The sequence below is a fragment of the Lagenorhynchus albirostris genome, chromosome 4 (assembly GCF_949774975.1).
Source record: "Lagenorhynchus albirostris chromosome 4, mLagAlb1.1, whole genome shotgun sequence".
Taxonomy (NCBI): domain Eukaryota; kingdom Metazoa; phylum Chordata; class Mammalia; order Artiodactyla; family Delphinidae; genus Lagenorhynchus; species Lagenorhynchus albirostris.
In genome coordinates, this window is record NC_083098.1 from 143,546,617 (window position 1) to 143,565,739 (window position 19,123).

Below are 19,123 nucleotides of genomic sequence, written 5' to 3' on the forward strand. Positions count from 1 at the left end.
CTGAGGTGAAACCTTAGGATTGATTTTCCTTCAAATATAAATATTTGAAGCTACAAATTTCCCTCTAAGCACTGCTTTAGCTGCATTCCTCAAATTTGATATAATGCGTTTTCATTTTCATTCAGTTTGAATATTTTCTAATTTCCCTTGTGATTTATTCTTTAATCCACGGGTTATATAAAAGTGGGCTGTTTAATACGCAAATATTCACAAATTTTGCAAGCAGGGACTTCCCTGGTGGTCCAGTGGTTAAGACTCTGCGCTTCCACTACAAGGGGCCAAGGTTTGATCGCTGGTCAGGGAACTGAGATCCCACATGCTGCGTGGTATGGCCAAAAAAAAAAAAAAAAAAACACTGCAAGCATATTTTTGTTAATTTCTAATATATCCTGCTTTGCTCACACAACTTTCTCTATACGATTTCAATCCTTTAAAAGTTTGTTAAGTTACTGAGATGTGTAGCCCAGCATATGATCTGGGCTTACTGTCCATGGGCACTTGAAATGAATACATGCCATTAGGCACACTGTTCCATAAATGTCCATTAGGTGAAGTTAGTTGATAATGTTATTCAGGTTTTTGATATCCTCATTGATCTTCTAATTGATCAATTACTGAAAGAGGAATGCTGCAAACTCTAATACTGTGGATTTATCTATTTCTTCTCTCAGTTCTCTCAGTTTATGCTTTATGTATTTTGAAGCTCTAATCTTGAGTGCATACACATTTAGGGTTGTTAACTCTTCTTGAGAAGATGGTCCTTCTATAATTTATGAAATGTCTACCTTTATCCCTGGTAACAGTCTTGTCCCAAAACCACTTCAAACTTTTTTATGATTAATATTTGCATGGTATTATCTATATCTATACTTTCACTTTTAAACTGTGGTTATACTTAAAATGAATTTCTTTTATGAAACATAAATAGGTTTGGTTTTTTAAAACCCAATCTGCATTTTAAACAATATCTGCTTTTTTTTTTAATATCTGCCTTTTAATTGGACTGTTTGGAATATTTATATTTAATATTATCACTAAAACAGGGTTTAAATCTACCTAACTGCTCTTTGTTATTTGTTTCATTTATTACTTGTTCCTTTTACTGTCTTCTTTTGAATTGAGTATTTTTTAGTAACCATTTTAATTCCATTTAATTTATAGATATTAATGGCTTACTATCTATACTTCTTTGCTTTATTTTTTAGTGGTACTCTAGAACTTAAAATATGTTTCTTAACGTACCACAGTTTATATTCAAATAATGTTACTTTATGTTTTGCTTTCTGTTTTTTTTTTTGCAGTACGCGGGCCTCTCACTGCTGTGGCCTCTCCCATTGCGGAGCACAGGCTCCGGATGCGCAGGCTCAGCGGCCATGGCTCACGGGCCCAGCCGCTCCGCGGCATGTGGGATCTTCCCGGACCGGGGCACGAACCCGTGTCCGCTGCATTGGCAGGCGGACTCCCAACCCCTGCGCCACCAGGGAAGCCCGCTTTATGTTTAATGTAGAAAGTTTACAGCAGTATTCTGTCATGTCCTGCCCCCCATCCTTTGTTCTACTGCTGTCATACATTTACTTCTTTTACTTCTTCACATTGTAAACCCCACAATTCACTGTTATTATTTTTGTCTTAAACAATTATCTTTTCAAACAATTTAAAACTGATTTTAAAAAGTATTTTATTTTCACCCACACATTAACCATTTCTCCAGCACTTTTCAATGCTTTATGTATATATAACTTTTAATTTGGTATCATTTACCTTCTGCCTAAAGAACTTCTTTGAACATTTCTCACAACACACATCTGCTGGTGATAAATTCAGCTTTGGGTCTGAGAAAAGCTCCACTTTGAAGGATATTTTCACTGGATGTATAATTGTAGGTTGACAAGTTTTATTTTTTCAGCAATTTAAGAAAGTCATTATCTTCTGACTTGCATAGTTTTAATAAAGATGTCTGTAGTCATTATCTTTGTTCTTCTGTATGTAATGAGTTTTTTCCTCTGGAAGCTTTTTTCTTCCCCTCCCCCCATATTTCTCACTGCCTCTTTGATCAGGTCTTTATTCAAAATTAGCTGTCCAAAATGATTTGACCATTACAGATTAAACAAATTTAAGTTTATGCAGCAGCCTTCTTTTCTTCTGTGGTGGGTTTCTTTTCTGCAGGCTTCTTTTCAACTGCTCGTTTCTTGGTCACTGCAGCCTTTTTTCCCACCAAAGGCTTCTTCTGCTTCTTAATGCCAACAGCTTTCTTTCCTTTCTTCCCCACCACAGGCGTCCTGCCTGGAAGCCCCGTCTCATCTGCTTTGGCTTCTAGTGCTGCTGCTGCCCCATCCATCCGGATTTTGTGGTTCTTGGCCTGGCGAAGAATGGCGTTCCGGCGCATGGTCTCTGCACACGGGTTGAGCTTCGGTGGTTCTCAGGTTTTTCAGTGGACTCTTCTTCGGGACTCTGTGATGAATCTTCTCGCGTGGTGCTCGGAGGGCTCTTTGGATCTCTGGGCTTTTCAAGATTCAGCTAAGGTCTGTACTGAGCATCTTGTGCATGGGGAGGTTGTAGCTACTTTTTTTTTTTTTTTTTTGCGTTACGCGGGCCTCTCACTGTTGCGGCCTCTCCCGTTGCGGAGCACAGGCTCCGGACGCGCAGGCTCAGCGGCCATGGCTCACGGGCCCAGCCGCTCCACGGCACGTGGGATCTTCCCGGACCGGGGCACGAACCCGTGTCCCCTGCATCGGCAGGCGGACTCTCAACCACTGCGCCACCAGGGAAGACCTGTAGCTACTCTTGGGGGGAGCAGCTTTACGCCAAGTGCCATGCAGCTCATCTAACTTGCAGAAAGCATTTTCAGTCCAAATGCAGGAACGTAGCACATGCCCACCAGGAGCGAGTTTCAAAAGGTTCGGTTTGCTCACATTAGGCAGAGTAACTGCAGGGATGTTCCTGAAGGCCTTGATGATGCGCTCAGTACAGACGACGCAGGGTCTCCTGCACTGGATACGGTGACGGTTTCTCACTTTGCTTTCGCCAGCTCTCATTCTCTGAGAGGCGTAGACCTTTCTGATATCATTCCAAGCCTTAAGCTTCTTCAGAAGCAAAACAGCCTGCTTGGTCTTCTTGAGGCCTTCAACTTTGTCTTCAGCCACCAAAGGAAATTCAGGAACTTCCTCAATACGATGACCTTTAGACACAACCAGCGCTGGTAACGCTGAGGCAGCCAGGGCAGAGCAGATGGCGTCTCGCTTCTGCATTACGTTCACTCTGCGGTACCAGCGTCGCCAGCGGGCGCAAGCACGTGGCCCCCACGACACACATTTTCAAGAGCACCCTGGCCAGAGTGGTGAGTCCCGCCACTTCGACCTCTGGGAATTCGAGCCACAGCTCTGCCAGCGTCCCAAGGTTCAGCACTGGTTCGATGACCTGCTAATTCACTGACAGCACAGGGCTGTGCTGTTTTTGCACAAGTTGGTGCAAAGTTCACAATATCTGGTCAAATCAGAGCTTGAACACAGCAGGCAAAGTGACACTTGTACCAGATGGCTCCCCGTTTTCGGAGTACATGGGTGTCAGTGGGTGAGCACACGCCACAGCGGGGAGAGGAGGCGGCCACGCTCCTCTCAACCCAGCGGCTCAAAAGCTCTCTGGAAGCTTTTAAGATTTTCTTTCTGAAATTGGCTCTCAGCAGTTTCATTACGATGTACCTAATAACGTACCAGTGTATCTCATACAGATGTACCAGTCTATTCGCTCTCTGCTTTATCCTGTTTAGGGTTTAAGTTTCTCAGATCTATGGGTTTGTATTTTTCATCAAACTTGGAAATTTTTATAGCCATTATTTCTTCACATGTCTTTTCTGTTCTCTCATTCTGGTACTCCAATTACATTATGTTAGACAACTTGATATTGTCCCACAGGTAACCAAGTCATTGTTCTTTTTTTTTTTTCTTTTTTTCAGTTTTTCTCTCTGCGCTTCATAAAGTAGTTTCTATTGCCCTCTTCAAATTCACTGGTCTTTTCTTACACAGTACCAAATTTATTTTTAATCTTATACAGTGAATTTTTCTTTTCATATAGTATATATTTCATTTCTAGAAGTTTCATTTGGTTCTTCTATGTCATTTACACCTCTCCTCTGAGATTCATGTTTTCTTTACATTTCTTGAGCGTATTTATAATAGCTGTTTTGAAATCTTATCTGCTAATTTCATCATATCTACCATTTGTATCTGTTTTCATTGCTAATTTTTTCTCCAAGTTATATTATTCCTGCTTCCTTGCATTTAACATGATTGGGTATTTCATATGTAAAATTTACATTGTTGGGTATAATTTACATTGTTTTATTTTAATAACGTTTACTATGACAGATAGTTACGTTACTTATGGATCAACTTTCAAGGCCTGTTTTTAACCCTTTTGAGGGCAAGTCTGGACTCCCCTTTATTCTAGGGCTAGTTCAGCTCTGCTGTAAGGCATGACTCTTCCAGAGTCTCCAATGAATGCCCTGGGCAGTTAACAAGGACCCTCCACTCCAGCTGACTGGAACTCTAGGATCTCCCAGCCCTGAGTGAATTCTGCAGGTTTTTTCAGTAAATTACTGAGTTTACACCATTCTGATCATTCTTTGCCTGGCTTCACAGAGTGTCATACTACACCTGGGGGCTCATTCAGCTAAAGACTAGGGGAACCCAAGGCTGAGTTCCGACATTCTTCCTCTGGGCAGCTTCTTCCTTTCAGATACTCTGCCCCTCAAATTAGTTGCATTAGCCTCTCCAAATTCCAAATTTTGTTTCCTCAACTCAGCGACACCGTCACACCCTGCTTGGATTCCTCCTCCCCACGCTGTGGTCCAGAAAGTGGCTCCAAGCAGTAAGTCAGCGCAACCACTTCTCTCTTCTCAGGAGGCCCAGCCTCGCACTGCCTGTCGTCCAACTGTCTTAGTCCATTCGTGCTACGATAACAAAAGGCCGGACTAGGTGGCTAAGCAACAGCAGAAATTTATCGCTCACGGTCTGGAAGCTGGGAGTCCGAGGTCAGGGCAGCAGCGTGACCAGGTGGGGGCCTTCTTCCAGGTCGTAGACTTCTTGGTGTACCCTCACGTGACAGGAGGGGCAAAAGATCTCTCTGGAGCCTTTTGTAAAAGCTCTAACCCCACCCATAAGGGTGCCCCCCTCATGACCTAATCACCTCCCTAAAGCCCTACTTCCGAATACCTTCCTAATAATCATCATCTTTGGAAGTCTGGATTCAACATATGAATTTCGTGGGGGTCACAAACATTCAGACCGTAGCCGAATGTCTCAGAACCGTGGTTTCATATGTTTTGTTCACTTTCCTAGTTGTTTATGGTGGGAGTATAAATCTGGTCTCAGTTATTCCATCACAGTGTGAAGCGGAAGAATTCCCAATCTTGTTTGTCTGGAAGCAGACGCCCTCTAAAACTTGCACTCGTTGTGTTTTTCAAAATATACTTAAATCCTTTTTTATTTTTTCTGCATTAATTCCCCATTTCTACGAGACCTACCTGCTATACATTTCCTTTGCAAAAACTGCTCTGGCTCCTCCTTTATGTTTGCTCTTCCACATAATCTTTAGGTCCATATGACCAACTTCCCCCAAACCTGCCCTAGCATCTGATAGAGATGGAATTAAATATATAGATTAATTGGAGGAAACTGACATCCTGCCTAATACTGACCCTTCTCGTTTCTCTTACCCAAATACGAAGTATATCTCTCTGTTTACTGAAGTCTACTTAAGTATCATTAATTAGTTTTCTTCAAACAAGTCCCATATATCTTTTACATTTATTCCTCAACATTTTACATTTTTTTGTTTATTTTCTGAAAGGGATCTTATTTTCCATGATCTCTTCTAACTAATTACAGTCCTTACAAAAGAAAGCTAGATATTTTTATGTTAATTTTGTACCCACCAAACTACTAGGCACTCTTATTAGTTCTAATGTGTTTTCGTGGATTCCCTTTGGTTTTCCCAGGTGGCAAATCATATTATCTGCAAATAATAATTTGGTCTCCTTTATAATATTTATATATTTTTTCATTATCTGGTCTGATTACAGGAAAATGTTAAATAATAGTAATGTTAGTACACATACTGACTTTCTCTCCAACTTTAGAGAAAATACTCGAGTACTTCACCATTAAATAGGATTCTAACTCTTGATTTTAAGTATTTTTAATAATGTTAAGGAAATATGCATCTATATTATTAAGAGTCTTTATCAGGATGAATACTGAATTTCATAAAATCCCATTTCATCAAGTACTTTATCCTAACATATCATATGGCATATTAGTAGGCGTATATATTATATTAATGGTTTTCTTAAAATTGAATTAGCCCTATGTACCTAAATCCTATTTGGTAATTGGATTTTTTAATATATGACTGCATTTTATAAATTTATTATGATTTTATTTATGATTTTTGTATCTATACTCATTAGTAAGATTATAATTTACTTTCTTTTGGTATCTTTGTCAGAAATAGAATTATCCTAATTTAATAAAATGTATTACTTTTATAAACAGTAATAAAGTTATAAAAAATAAAGCCTAAAAATCACTAACAACTCTCCAAATGCCCACCACTTCTCTTTTAATTAAAAAAAAATTTTTTTAATGGGGTATAGTTGATTTAAAATGTGTTGCCCACCACTGTTTAAACATTTATTTTTTCTTCAGATTCTGGAGCTGTCGTAATAAAATCTTGACAGGTCATTTTTCCACCCCACCCTACACTTTAGAGTATAGTTTAGATATATATTATACATACATTGCTGAATAGCTGCTTGTAAGACAAAATTCTATCTTTCAAATACCACTATCCCCAAAACTCACTTTGTAAAATCAGGAGACGTTTTAGATACTAGTGGCTTTTCTTTCTTGCAGGAATTCTCTTCCCCAAGTGTTTCTACAGCCCAACCCCTTATGCTATTTAGGTCTAAACTAAAATGCCACCTCCTCAGAGAAGCCTTCCTTGTCCACCAAATTAAAATACCGCTGCCAACTTTCCCTCTCTCTCTAGCCCTGATTTATTCTTCATAACCACTCTGAAATACTTCATCCCCCGTGCCCAGAAAAGTAACTGACATTCAGTAAGTGGTCAACTAATGTTTGTTGAAGGAACAGATGAATGAGAGTAAGTGGGCAGCCACTCACTTGGGTGTAATTTGAAGAAAAAGTCCCCAAGGATAGTTTCCTCCTTCCTGGTGCCACACTCCCTAAAATGCCTATGACGACCTTATAAGGCTACTGCATAAATCCTTAATCAATGATGCCCTGCTAAAATTATTTCATTTATCAGATTCTTTCTTCCATAATAATCAGTTCTTCAAGCCTTGAACACCTGGGGTTCCATGTAAATGAAGAAAAGTATAGAGTCTTCCAGAAACAAGCTCGTACTCTTTTTCTCATAATAGCAGTACCCAGTCAGCATATGGTAAATATATTCTGCCTACTGTTCTTAGCAGCCCCCCCCATAGAATTAAATACCAACGGAGTAAAACTATGGGGCAAAGAGAAAGTACTTGAAGAAGCAATAATTAGTCTGGGTGATAAAGGAGGGGACAGAAATCCCGAGTCCCTCATTTCTTTGGAGAATCATACCTGGAAGTAATCATACAGAAAGTGAATCTTTAAGAAAGAAGTAGAAATTGATTATGAGAATAAAACATGTTCTTTAGCTGTGGCTAAAGACTTTGAACCAGTTTTAGATTCAAATACAACAGGAACATTTCAGTTACCAAGTCCACTGAAAACAAACCCACTGAATTTGCCCACAGCTATCCTGGAAGACCGCACAGACACCAAGCAAGCTAGAAGAAAAATCCAGATTCCAGAACACACAGCCTGACACCCTAACTTGTTTCTCAGTCATGGTACTAAGTACCAGTAAGAGCAGTATCTTTCACAGAACACAGAAAAAACAGGTTTTTTAAATACAGTAAACTCTCCATTTTCTCATCTTATCTCTGACCAAATATTTGTCCATTATTGTGACGGCATTATTCCATTTTAATTTAGATACTTCCCAACAGTCGGTCTTTATTGAATGGTGGGAACAGAAGCCAGGCCCTGGAAGTCCATATATTTCTGGTACTGTTACTTTTCTACTCCCATCTCTTATTCTTTAGTGTTATCGATAACAAAAAAAATAACCAAATATGCGAAAGTTGCAAAATTCTTCAAGTATAAAATTTCAAATACTGAACTTCCTTTCTGATTTACCAATTATCTAAATTCTTAAGTATAAATAACATGATTAAAATATGATGGATTCCCATTAGATGTAATTACTAATTACTGAATTAGATGTAATAACCAAAAGACAAAGGTAACAGCTAAAGGAGATACAAAATTCTAAATTAAGATGAATGTAACTTAGGTGTTTAGGTACAGTATATGCCTACACACTCTCAAATCCAAAACCATGGATTTTGTTAGGAATTTAAATCTCTCGACTAGTACTCCAGTGTTCTTTCTTTCAATTTTTTTCTCACAGTTCATTCCAATATATGCAATGTTCCAACAACTCAGGCCCAGCAGTCCCTTCCTCAACCTTCTATTGCCTAATTACATGAGGACACATGACATACATAGAGTCTCATGCATTGTACATTTCTCCTCTCAAATACCTGTTCCCCATTAAATTCAAAATCAGTTCATGCATTGATTTCTATGAACAAAACAGAAATGTAATACATTGGATGCCTAACCTCTTGATTTTCTACTCCACTGCTGGAAAGCTCCAAAACAGAACCTCCACTGTCAACTACTGCTGATGTCATTGTTTATTGCCTGAGGAAGCTTCAAACGCAATCAGTCGACGTAATTAAAGGTTCATGGGTGATTGCCAGGGTTACAGGTTTGCACTATCATGTTTTAAAAGTCAATAGAGAAGGAGTGGAGTAGATATCCAGAAATCCAGTCTTCTAAAGACGAATAACCAGAGAGCCTAAAAAGAGGAAGAATTGAAAAATTATTAAAAGTACACAAAATGGATATAAAGCACAACCTATTTTGCATCTAATGTTTAACACTTTTGTAAACTAAAAGGAGATAGGCTTATACAGCCCTGTGTCAAAAGGGGGCAGTAATGAACATTCTGCTTAGAGCTGTCAAGTTCGTGAACAATCTGAAATAAGTTCTTACCAAGCTATTGCACATTGGTGACCTGATGACATTTACATTCTAAGAGATAAAATGTTATAACTGTCTCCCCTTATGAAGATGTACTATTATTCCTGAAATATTTTGGTAAAAATTCCTGAAATTAAAAAAAAAATTTATGCACTGAAAACATAAAACGTGCTGGACCGAGACAACTTCCAAAATTATTCACCTATTTAACAAATTAAAAGATTTATTGGCTTGTAAATATTTCTTTTTTTTGACCGCGCCGCACACCGCGCAGCATGTAGGATCTTAGTTCCCCGACCAGGGATCGAATCCGTGCCCCCCCCACCCCGCCGCGCCCCGCCCCGCCCCGCCGTTCAAAAGCACGGAGTCTGAACCACTGGACCACCAGGGAAGTCCCTGGTTTGTAAATGTTTCATTCGTCTTTGGCTCATTTGGTTTGTTTATATGAATAATTAATTAGAATTATCTTTTTTTTGCTATGGTAGCAATCTCATTTTGTGTTCACATTTTGAATACTCATACAAGGTCTATAAAATAGATTAATTTGAGTAACTTATACTTTCAAACAAAGTAGTTTGAAAATAAGGTAATGAAATGACTTGGAATGACTTTAATATACTTTATCATTCTTTCCTCAATAATTTTTTTGCTATTGGTTCAAAATGCAGTATAGCGAAGGGTTTCAAGAAAACATAATTAAAGCTTTTTTCCCCTACTGGAGATGAATATCGGTATGTACATCGCCTAGATTTATGCATTAGATTATTCTAATAATTCTAAAAAGTTACATTTGATTTTGTGTATGTTAAATATTCCATAGAGAAATTACAGAATTTCTTTCTGACAGGATTTTTTCCTTAAACAAAAGTTTAAGAATGCAGAAAAATTAAGCATATTTAAAGAGAAAAGAATAACCGTTTCTAATTAATCATTCCATTAATATGTGGCCTATATTAAATTTGAACACTGGTACCATACAGATATGGAAATAAAATATTAAAGAATTTCCATAAACTTATACAATAAAAAGAAATACCTGAAAAAAAAGCAGAAATTTCACCTCACTACTTGAGACCCATTCAGTACTATTAGTCTCCTTTTTGATCTTATCAACAGAAAATGGGATAGAAAGTATTTGTATCTTAAGAATAAAAATTAAGAAAAATCCACAATCCCATCACACTAAAGCTTACTATTATCATACAAGGTAACAACTATTTTCAATTTCTGTTTTCTAATCATATAGATAGTAATAGCAGAAATAACTTTTACTTACAATTTGAATGTTAAGTAGTCTAAGCATCCTTCACTATTTTCACAAGTTGGCAAGAGTTAAAATATAAACCAGCAGTTCTCTGGAACTACTAGTGGGGGGAAAAAGACAGTATTAATATAATTCTATTAAAAAATATTTTGCCCAAAATAGGTGTGATTCTGACAGTAGGTACTTATTACAACAAACCATCTCCAAAGCCTGATGGTACACGTTTTATAATGAACATCATAAAGAAATTACTCCTGGGCTATTGAGGAATCAAAAGTTTTTATCAAACTTAAAATTTTAAGTCACCACTAGATACCAAGTATTGAGTAACGACAGATTCCAACATACATAGCCTATACCCCACATCATGGGCTATATTTCAGTCAACCAACAGGATTTGAACACATGGCTGCAGGTATAACCCCAGATCCCCAGGAGTATAAAATCAAGTTTAAGAAGACTAACCCAATCAACTATACTTCAATAAAAAACAAATACGTTAGTTAATTAATTTTAAAGACCTAAAAAATTTTAAAGTTTAGAAAAAAATGACTGACCCAGAAAACTACTGTTGAACGACGCTAATGATATATTATTGCTGATAACTTTCCTGCTATTCACTTTCTTGCTGCCTCACCCTCCAAACTTTGCACCCACACAAACCTAACACCCCGAGCCTCCTCAAGCAGCCCTCCTCCTCTCTGAAGCTCACCTGTGCACTGGGGCTTAGGCCTTGTTCCATCAACTATTCCCTCCTTTTCCTTAACCTTCTCTTCCTGAACATTGGGTTCTCTCCCTCAACATCTAAACATTTATAAGACTCTCTCAACGTTTTTCTTTTTTTTTTTTAATTTCTTGGCCGTGCTGCGTGCAGCATGAGGGATCCTAATTCCCGGACCAGGGATGGACCCCGTGCCCCCTGCAGTGGAAACTAGAGTCTTAACCACCGGACCACCAGGGAAGCCCCAAGACTCTCTCATCGTAAACATGACTCCTCCATGACCCTGCATACCCCTCCAGCTAGCACTCTAGTTCCTTCCTTTCTCAGATAAGGCTCTACCTAAAAAATCTTTTATGCGCTGTCTCCACTTCCGGATTTCTCAGGTACTCCTTCTATGGGAGTTTGGCAGCCATCATCACCAACTGAAATTTTTACTAAATTCTGGTTATCGAATCCAATGGATACATTTCTGTCTTCATAGGACTTAATGTCTCTGAAGCATCTGACACTGTTGATCATTCCCTCCTTGAAACTCTATCTTGAATTTATCTTCTCCCTCTCTAGCTATTCCTTTTCAACTCCCTCTTGCAGGCCCACCCCTAGTTTTCAAGGAGCTTGAAGAGTACAAATGTCAGCCCGTATACCACATGCCTAAGTATTTTAAAGTTACAGACCAAACTAACAAGCTAGTAAATTTTATTTTACTCTCCTATCTTGACACACACTTTTATAACAACCTACAAGGCTAAGTTCTGATTTGGCATTCTCAGACTCAACATCTATGGCGGCAGGGGGGGTGGGGGGAGGGGATGGGAGGCCCGTGCTCCCCCATCTCCCTGCAGCCTTCCCCTTTTTCTCATGCCACCTTTGGCTCCCCTCCAGACTACAAGGAGCCTCACATGCACACACGTGGACATCCCAGACAACACGTCTAAGCTCTGGCCACATGCCTGCAAAGAGCTGCCACTTGGCCATCCCTTAGGCTGAGGGAAGCCCATACATGTGGTATAGTTAACAGAGGAGAGAATCAGGGAAGAGACCTGTGAAGGGTTACATGGGCAGGGAATTCTGGGATTCAAATACTCTTAGCTTGATCTAGAAATGGGTACCAGATGGACCGGCCCCTCAAAATCCTCAACCTATCCTATCAGCAGGGGTTAGCTGCAGGAAGGCCAGATGAGGGAACCCAGAGCAGGGTTCCCGCTTGGATAACTAAGGACAGTGCAACTCTCTGGTCAATCCTGGTAGGTGTTTCCAGGACCCCATCCGCAGTCCTCTTCTGATTCTTCACTCTGTCTAAACCGTCTCACGCACTGCCACGGCTTCACTCAAGTCTCTCTTCCAGTCTAAACCATTGTATGGGCTCCAGTTTGTCTGCTAGATATTTTCTTGCCTGTACTTCCTTGTGAAATTAAATAGGGTATAAATAAATAGCAAGCATCTATTCCAGGATATCCTAAGGACTCCATTAATTAATTCAGTCATTCAACAAACACTAATTGAGCACCTTTTATATACAAGTAGTTTTCGGTCGCTAGAGGTACAGTGGTGAAAAAAGCAGAAGTCCTTGTTCTTATGTATCTTAAATCCCAGTGGGGAGAGATGAAAATAGCAAAATATGTTTAGCACCCATGTAGACGGTGATAAAGGCCAAGGAGGCAAATGAACCAAAAGGAGAAAATATTCGGCAAGGAAGAGGGCTGCAATTTCAAACTGGGTAATCAGAGAAGAATTCACTGAAAAAGTGACATATGAGTGAAAACTCGGAAGTAGGAAGGAGCTGTGCCAGTGACGGGGGGCATGGAGAGAGCTCCCTCGTGAAAGGAAAGAGAACATTCAAGATCTTCAAGAGGGAATAAGCCTGGAAGTTCAAAGATCAGCAAGGAGGCCAATACGGCTGGAGCGAAGTGAGCTAGAGGAAGGAAGAACAGACGCGATGACCAAGGGGTAAAGAAAGGGGTCACGTAAGCCCTCGATGAGGACTCTGACCTTGACCCCGGGAGAAGGAGGGTTTTGTGCAGAGAGATGCCCTGATTATTCTAACGGTCATTCAGCTGCTGGGTTGAGAACAGACAAGGGGACAAGGCCAGAAGCAGGGAGATCAATTTGGAAGCCACTAGGATAACTAGGTGAGAAATGACACTGGCTAGGACTGAGTGGTGGGTTCTGGAGAGAGCGAACAGTGGTCAACTTTTAGAAATTTTTGTAGGTAAAATGGACAAAGTTTGATAGCAAACTGGACGTGGGGTGTGAATGAAAGAGAAGAGTCAAGAATGAATCCAGAGAAATCAGTCAGCGCACCTGGACTAGCCATGAAATGGGATGAATGACGGTGTGAAACAAGTCCAACATGTCCCAAACTCAACTGTTTCTCTGCTACCTCCCCCAAGGTATGAGCTCGCCTACTGTGCTGAATTAGCCCCATAAGCTGCCCTGCCACCTACACAAGTTGCCTAAAGCAGCAGAGGCTGCAGTCGTCTGTGGCTCCTTCCCCATCAACACCATCATCCTCTCACTCCTGACTCCTGCCCAGTAATCTCATATCCTCTGCCTTAGTTGAGGCCCTTATTCTCATTTTTCTATAGTTGTAAGAGCCTCAGATTTTGCCTCCTGGCCTTTCATCTTCCCTCCCTTCCAGTCCATCTAACTGCACTGTCAGGGTGATCCAAGATGGGATAATGTCAGGCCCCTCTCAAAATTCTTCAGCAGTTCATCATCACCTGCAAGATGAAATTTCAACCTCTTTGCAAGCATACTGATTTAGTAGAAACGAGCAAGGGGTCTAGGTCTCTTTTTCAGAAGTTATGAAATGTTCATTCTGATATGCTCCGGTATGGAAGCCACAAATCTAATCCACGCTCACTGGCCCAGCCTCATTCTCCTTTACTCCCTCCATCTTGGTTGTCTGCACCAAAGCTGTTTACAGTTCTCTACATTCTTCTCTCTCTTGTCTTAACACCCTTCCCCTGTTTGCCCATTTGGCCAATTCCTAGCTGTCTTGCAGGTCTCAGCTCTAAAGCAACCTCATCACTGAAGGGCTCAATATCATTTTCTGTAATTCTCTTCCCCCAATCCACATTATATACTTCCCTCACAAAAACATCAGGGAAATAACAGCTTCCAGGTGCTCCCTCCCATCAACCACAGCAAGCCCAACACCTATGCCTTTCTTTAGTGCTCCCTAAAATCCTGCTTCACTTTACCTTCTTAATATTCTCACCTTCTTACCACTTTCTCAAAGCACCAAGTTGTAAACATCTGTGTATCCAGGTTTTAAAAATCTGTGGTTGATACCACCTAAACCACTGCCTTTCATATAGCAGATAAACAGTAAAGATGTGATGAATACGCGGATAAACAAACATGTTCCAATCAGACAAATGTCTTCACTGTTCACTACACAGACCCAATGCTCATTCCCATCCCTATCCCTTTGCTGGTTCCCTTCTCTCATCAGGAATGCCCTCTTCTTTGATTATTCAGATTCTACCTGCCCCTCATGGACAGCTTTTCCCCTATAATAACATCACCTGTTTCCTCTCTCTTACTATACCAGTTCTTTCAATAACATTTATTAAGCACTTAACTGTATACCAAATACAGCACTATGCCAAGAACACAAAAACAAAGTTAGGACTCAGCCTGCAAACAGCTTAGAGTCTAGTAAGGAGAGGCACTCGAAGCAATTACCATAATGTAAACGCCATAAAGGAAACTACAGAGTACAGTGGAAACATTAAAAAAGGGAACACCCAGTCGGCCCGGGGGGGGGGGGGGGGGGGCGGGATTCTAGGGGAAGATTCTAGAAGAGACTTCAGAAAGGAGTCACCGCTTGGTCTAGGGTTAGAAGAAGGGGTGGAAACTGGCATAACAATAAGAGAAACAATTCTGAATCATGAATACTAAGTGAACTGTCAGGACTGAAAAAAACTGAGAAATGAGAGCAAACCTAAGCGTCAGTCAGAAGCAAATGCAGCTCAGACTATAACTTAGTTGCTTAGAATACAGACCACACTCTCATCAGAAACAGTCTACGTGTATGACTTTATTTACATAAAGTACAAAACCAAGGAAAACTCAATCTATGATACTAGAAATATGATACTACATTACAAAAGGCTACTATCACTAATACATAAGGAATGCTTAAAATAGAGAATAAGGGACCAAAAAGGAAAACAAGAGAAAAATATGAAAAACTGTGGTACAAAAAACTGTGGTATAAAAAATATGAAAATGTGAAAAACACGAACACACAATTCACAAAACCAGATACAAAAATAGCTCTTAAACATAAGAAAAGATGTTCAAATTCACTCGTAGAGAAAGGCAAGTTTTTAAAAATTGAAATACCATTTCTCTCATCTATCAGATTGGTGAAAATTAAAATGTATATAACATTATATTCTGTTGGTAAAACTGTGTACATTTATACACTGCTGGTGGGAAGCAAGGTGACCCAACACTTTGGGAGGAGAATTTGGCAATATCTGACAAAACTACATATGTACTTACCTCTTAAAACAGCTTTATTGAGATATAATTCACATATCACACAGTTCACCAACTTAAAGGGTTTAGTATATGAATGAAGTACCATCATCACCACAATCTAATTTTACAACATTCTCAGCACGTCACCCCCCAAAAACCCTCACGTCCATCAGCAGTCACTCCCCACCCTCCCCCACCCTCACGTCCTTGGCGATGCTAATCTACTTCCTACCTCTAGAGATTTGCTGTTCTGGCCATTTCATATAAACAGAATTTTAAATATGTGGACTTTTGTGACTGGTGTCTTTCACTTAGTACGTTTTCAGTATTCATCTATGTGTAACATGTATTAGTATTTCAATTCTTTTATTGCTGAATAATATTCCATTGCCTAGATATATTACATTTTATTTATCCATTCATCAGTCGGTGCAAAGTTGTTTCCACTTTTTGCCTATTATAAAATCATGCTGCTGGGGCTTCCCTGGTGGCGCGGTGGTTGAGAGTCCACCTGCCGATGCAGGGGACGCGGGTTCGTGCCCCGGTCTGGGAAGATCCCACGTGACGCGGAGCGGCTGGGCCCGTGAGCCATGGCCGCTGAGCCTGCGCATCCGGAGCCTGTGCTCCACAACGGGAGAGGCCACAACAGTGAGAGGCCCGTGTACCACCAAAAATATATATATATATATATATATATATGCTGCTATAAAAATTCATGTACAAGTTTTTGTGTAGACATATGTTTTCTTTTCTCTTAGTATATACTTAGGAATGGAATTGCTAGAACACATAATAACTCTGTGCTTAATATTTTGAGAAAATGCCAAACTACATCATTTTATATTGTCATCAGCAGTGTATGAAGGTCCTAATTTCTCGACATCCCCATCAACCCATGTTGTAGGTAATCTGTTATGCAGCAATAGATAATTATTAACACATCATCTTGGTATATACAATAAAAATCACTTGATAAATTTTATAATTAAAAGAAAAAAGCAGAGCTTCCCTGGTGGCACAGTGGTTGAGAGTCCACCTGCTGATGCAGGGGACACGGGTTCGTGCCCCAGTCCGGGAAGATCCCACATGCCGCGGAGCGGCTGGGTCCGTGAGCCATGGCCGCTGCGCCTGTGCGTCCGGAGCCTGTGCTCCGCAGTGGGAGAGGCCACAACAGTGAGAGGCCCACGTACCGCTAAAAAAAAAAAAAAAGAAAGGAAAAAGCAGCCAAGACTCAATGGCAAAATATTTAAAACTTTTCCCCAATACTGGGAACAGAGCAAATATACCTACAATTGCCACTTCAATTCAAAACCACACTGGCAATCCTGACCAGCAGAGTTTGATAAGGAAAAATTAAAAGGCATAAGAAACGGAAAGGAAGAGGGACTTCCCTGGCAGCGCAGTGCTTAAGAATCCACCTGCCAATGCAGGGGACAGGGGTTCGATCTCTGGTCCAGGAAGATTCCCACATGCCACAGAGCAACTAAGCCCGTGCACCACAACTACTGAGCCTGTGCTCTAGAGCCCATGAGCCACAACTATTGAGCCCACGCTCTGCAACTACTGAAGCCCACGCTCTCTAGGGCTCATATGCCACAACTACTGAGCCCACGTGCTGCAACTACTGAAGCCCACGTGCCTGGAGCCTATGCTCCGCAACAAGAGAAGCCACCGCAGTGAGAAGCCCGCGCACCACAACGAAGAGCAGCCCCTGCTCACTGCAACTAGAGAAAGCCCGCATACAGCAACGAAGACGCAACGCAGCCAAAAAATAAGTAAAATTTAAAAAGAAAAAAGAAATGTAAAGGAAGAAATGAAGCTACCATTGTTTGTAGATGTTAAGACTCTCTACATAGAAAACCCAAAAGAACCTTCAGATATTAGAAGAAGAGGGTTTGCAAGATGTGTGGATACAGATGAATGCAGTAAGTCCCCTACATACGAAACTTCAAGCTGTGAACTTTCAAAGATGAGAAAGTGTGTTCACATGTCCAATCACATAAGTTAGTTCACGTGTCTGGCATACACTGTCACATGCGTGCATCCTCTACAAGTGGTTGTGCTTTTGTGTACTTTACTGTACAGTACTGTACAGAGTACAGTAGTACGGTATCTTTATTTCAAGCCCAGGACCCAAATGTAGAACGGTACACAAAGGTTGCAGCAGCCGTTCAGAACGCAATCCAGTGCTACCGTGTCATCTATGACGAGAAAAAAAGAGCTACCACCCAGACATCACTGGATCATTTTTTCAAGAGGGTAGATAGAATTGAATCTAGCAATGAACCGGAACCTGGGCCATCAGCGTCAGGCGTGAGTGGAATTGCAGCTTGCCCTCCGTCTCCTATTGCGGACGATCCTGATTCAGCTCTACCATCTCCCACCTCCTCTCCCTCCTCCAGTCCGGAACTCTCCTGGCCTGTTCACTCGATGCCAGCCCCTGGATGCCAGCTACTGTACTGTACTACTGTACTTTTCAGGGTACTGTACCGTAGGATTATAAAATGTTTTATTTTTTGTGTTTGTTTTTTATGTATTATTTATATGAAAAGTATTATAAACTATTACAGGAAAGTACTATACAGCCGATTGTGTTAGCTGAGTTCCTAGGCTAACTTTGCTGGACTAACGAACAAACTGGACTTACAAACGTGCGCTCGGAACGGAACTCGTTCGTATGTAGGGGACTTACCATATATAAAAATCAACTGTTTCTCTATGTACCCGCAACAAACAGAAAATGTAATTTTTTAAAAGGATATCGTTTACAATAACCACAAAAATATAAGACTCCTAAGACTTGGGAATTCCCCGGCAGTTAGGGAACTGCTGTGGTGAGGACTCAGCGCTTTCACTGCCGTGGCCTGGGTTCAATCCCTGGTCAAGGAAAAAAAATCCCTCAAGCCACGTGAAGACACCTAAGACTCAATCTAACAAAGATCTCTACGGAGAAAATAAATAAATGTATTGAAAGAAATTAAAGAAATCTTGGGAATTCCCTGGCAGTCTTGGATAGGAAAGCTCAGTATCTTACAGATGTCAATGCTCAACAAATTCATCTAAGAAATTCAATATATGTCCAGTCAAAAATCCCACGACGGTTTTACAAAAACCTTGACAAAGATAGTTAAGAAAAAAAAAGGGGGGGGATGTACAAGAACAAAGGGCAAAAGTGAGCCAAAACCCTGTGGAGAAGAACTGCCCTACCTAGTCTAGTCTATGGTAATTAGACAGTAAGTAATGGTGTAGACATAACCAAATATACCAATGGAACAGAATACAGAGGCCAGAAAAAGACCCATGCATATTGGGAACTTAATGTAGGAAGAGGCAGTGTTAACATCAATGGGAGAAAAAGACTATTAAATGATGCTGAGACAAGTGACTATCCATACAAGACAAAAATTAAATCACCATCTCTCACCATTCACAAAGTAAATTACAGGTGTACTAAAGACCCAAATATACAAATTTTTTTCAAAA

The 19,123-nt window shown here is 40.4% G+C and overlaps 1 protein-coding gene and 1 pseudogene across 6 annotated transcripts in view; both read right to left on the reverse strand.

Annotated features, from left to right (window-relative positions):
• ELF2 (E74 like ETS transcription factor 2) overlaps nucleotides 1-19,123 on the reverse strand; it is a 95,980-nt gene that overhangs the window by 58,788 nt on the left and 18,069 nt on the right. For 5 of the 6 annotated variants that reach the window (XM_060148727.1, XM_060148728.1, XM_060148729.1 and 2 more), the window contains exons 2-3: nucleotides 10,438-10,525; nucleotides 8,738-8,976 (exon numbers count right to left, since the gene is read on the reverse strand). In XM_060148727.1, the coding sequence (XP_060004710.1) occupies nucleotides 8,738-8,809 (72 nt within the window). In that variant the 5' untranslated portion in view covers nucleotides 8,810-8,976; nucleotides 10,438-10,525. The remainder of the gene's footprint in view (nucleotides 1-8,737; nucleotides 8,977-10,437; nucleotides 10,526-19,123) is intronic. The other variant, XM_060148726.1, reaches the window with a different exon arrangement.
• LOC132519582 (large ribosomal subunit protein uL4-like) lies at nucleotides 2,120-5,598 on the reverse strand (annotated as a pseudogene).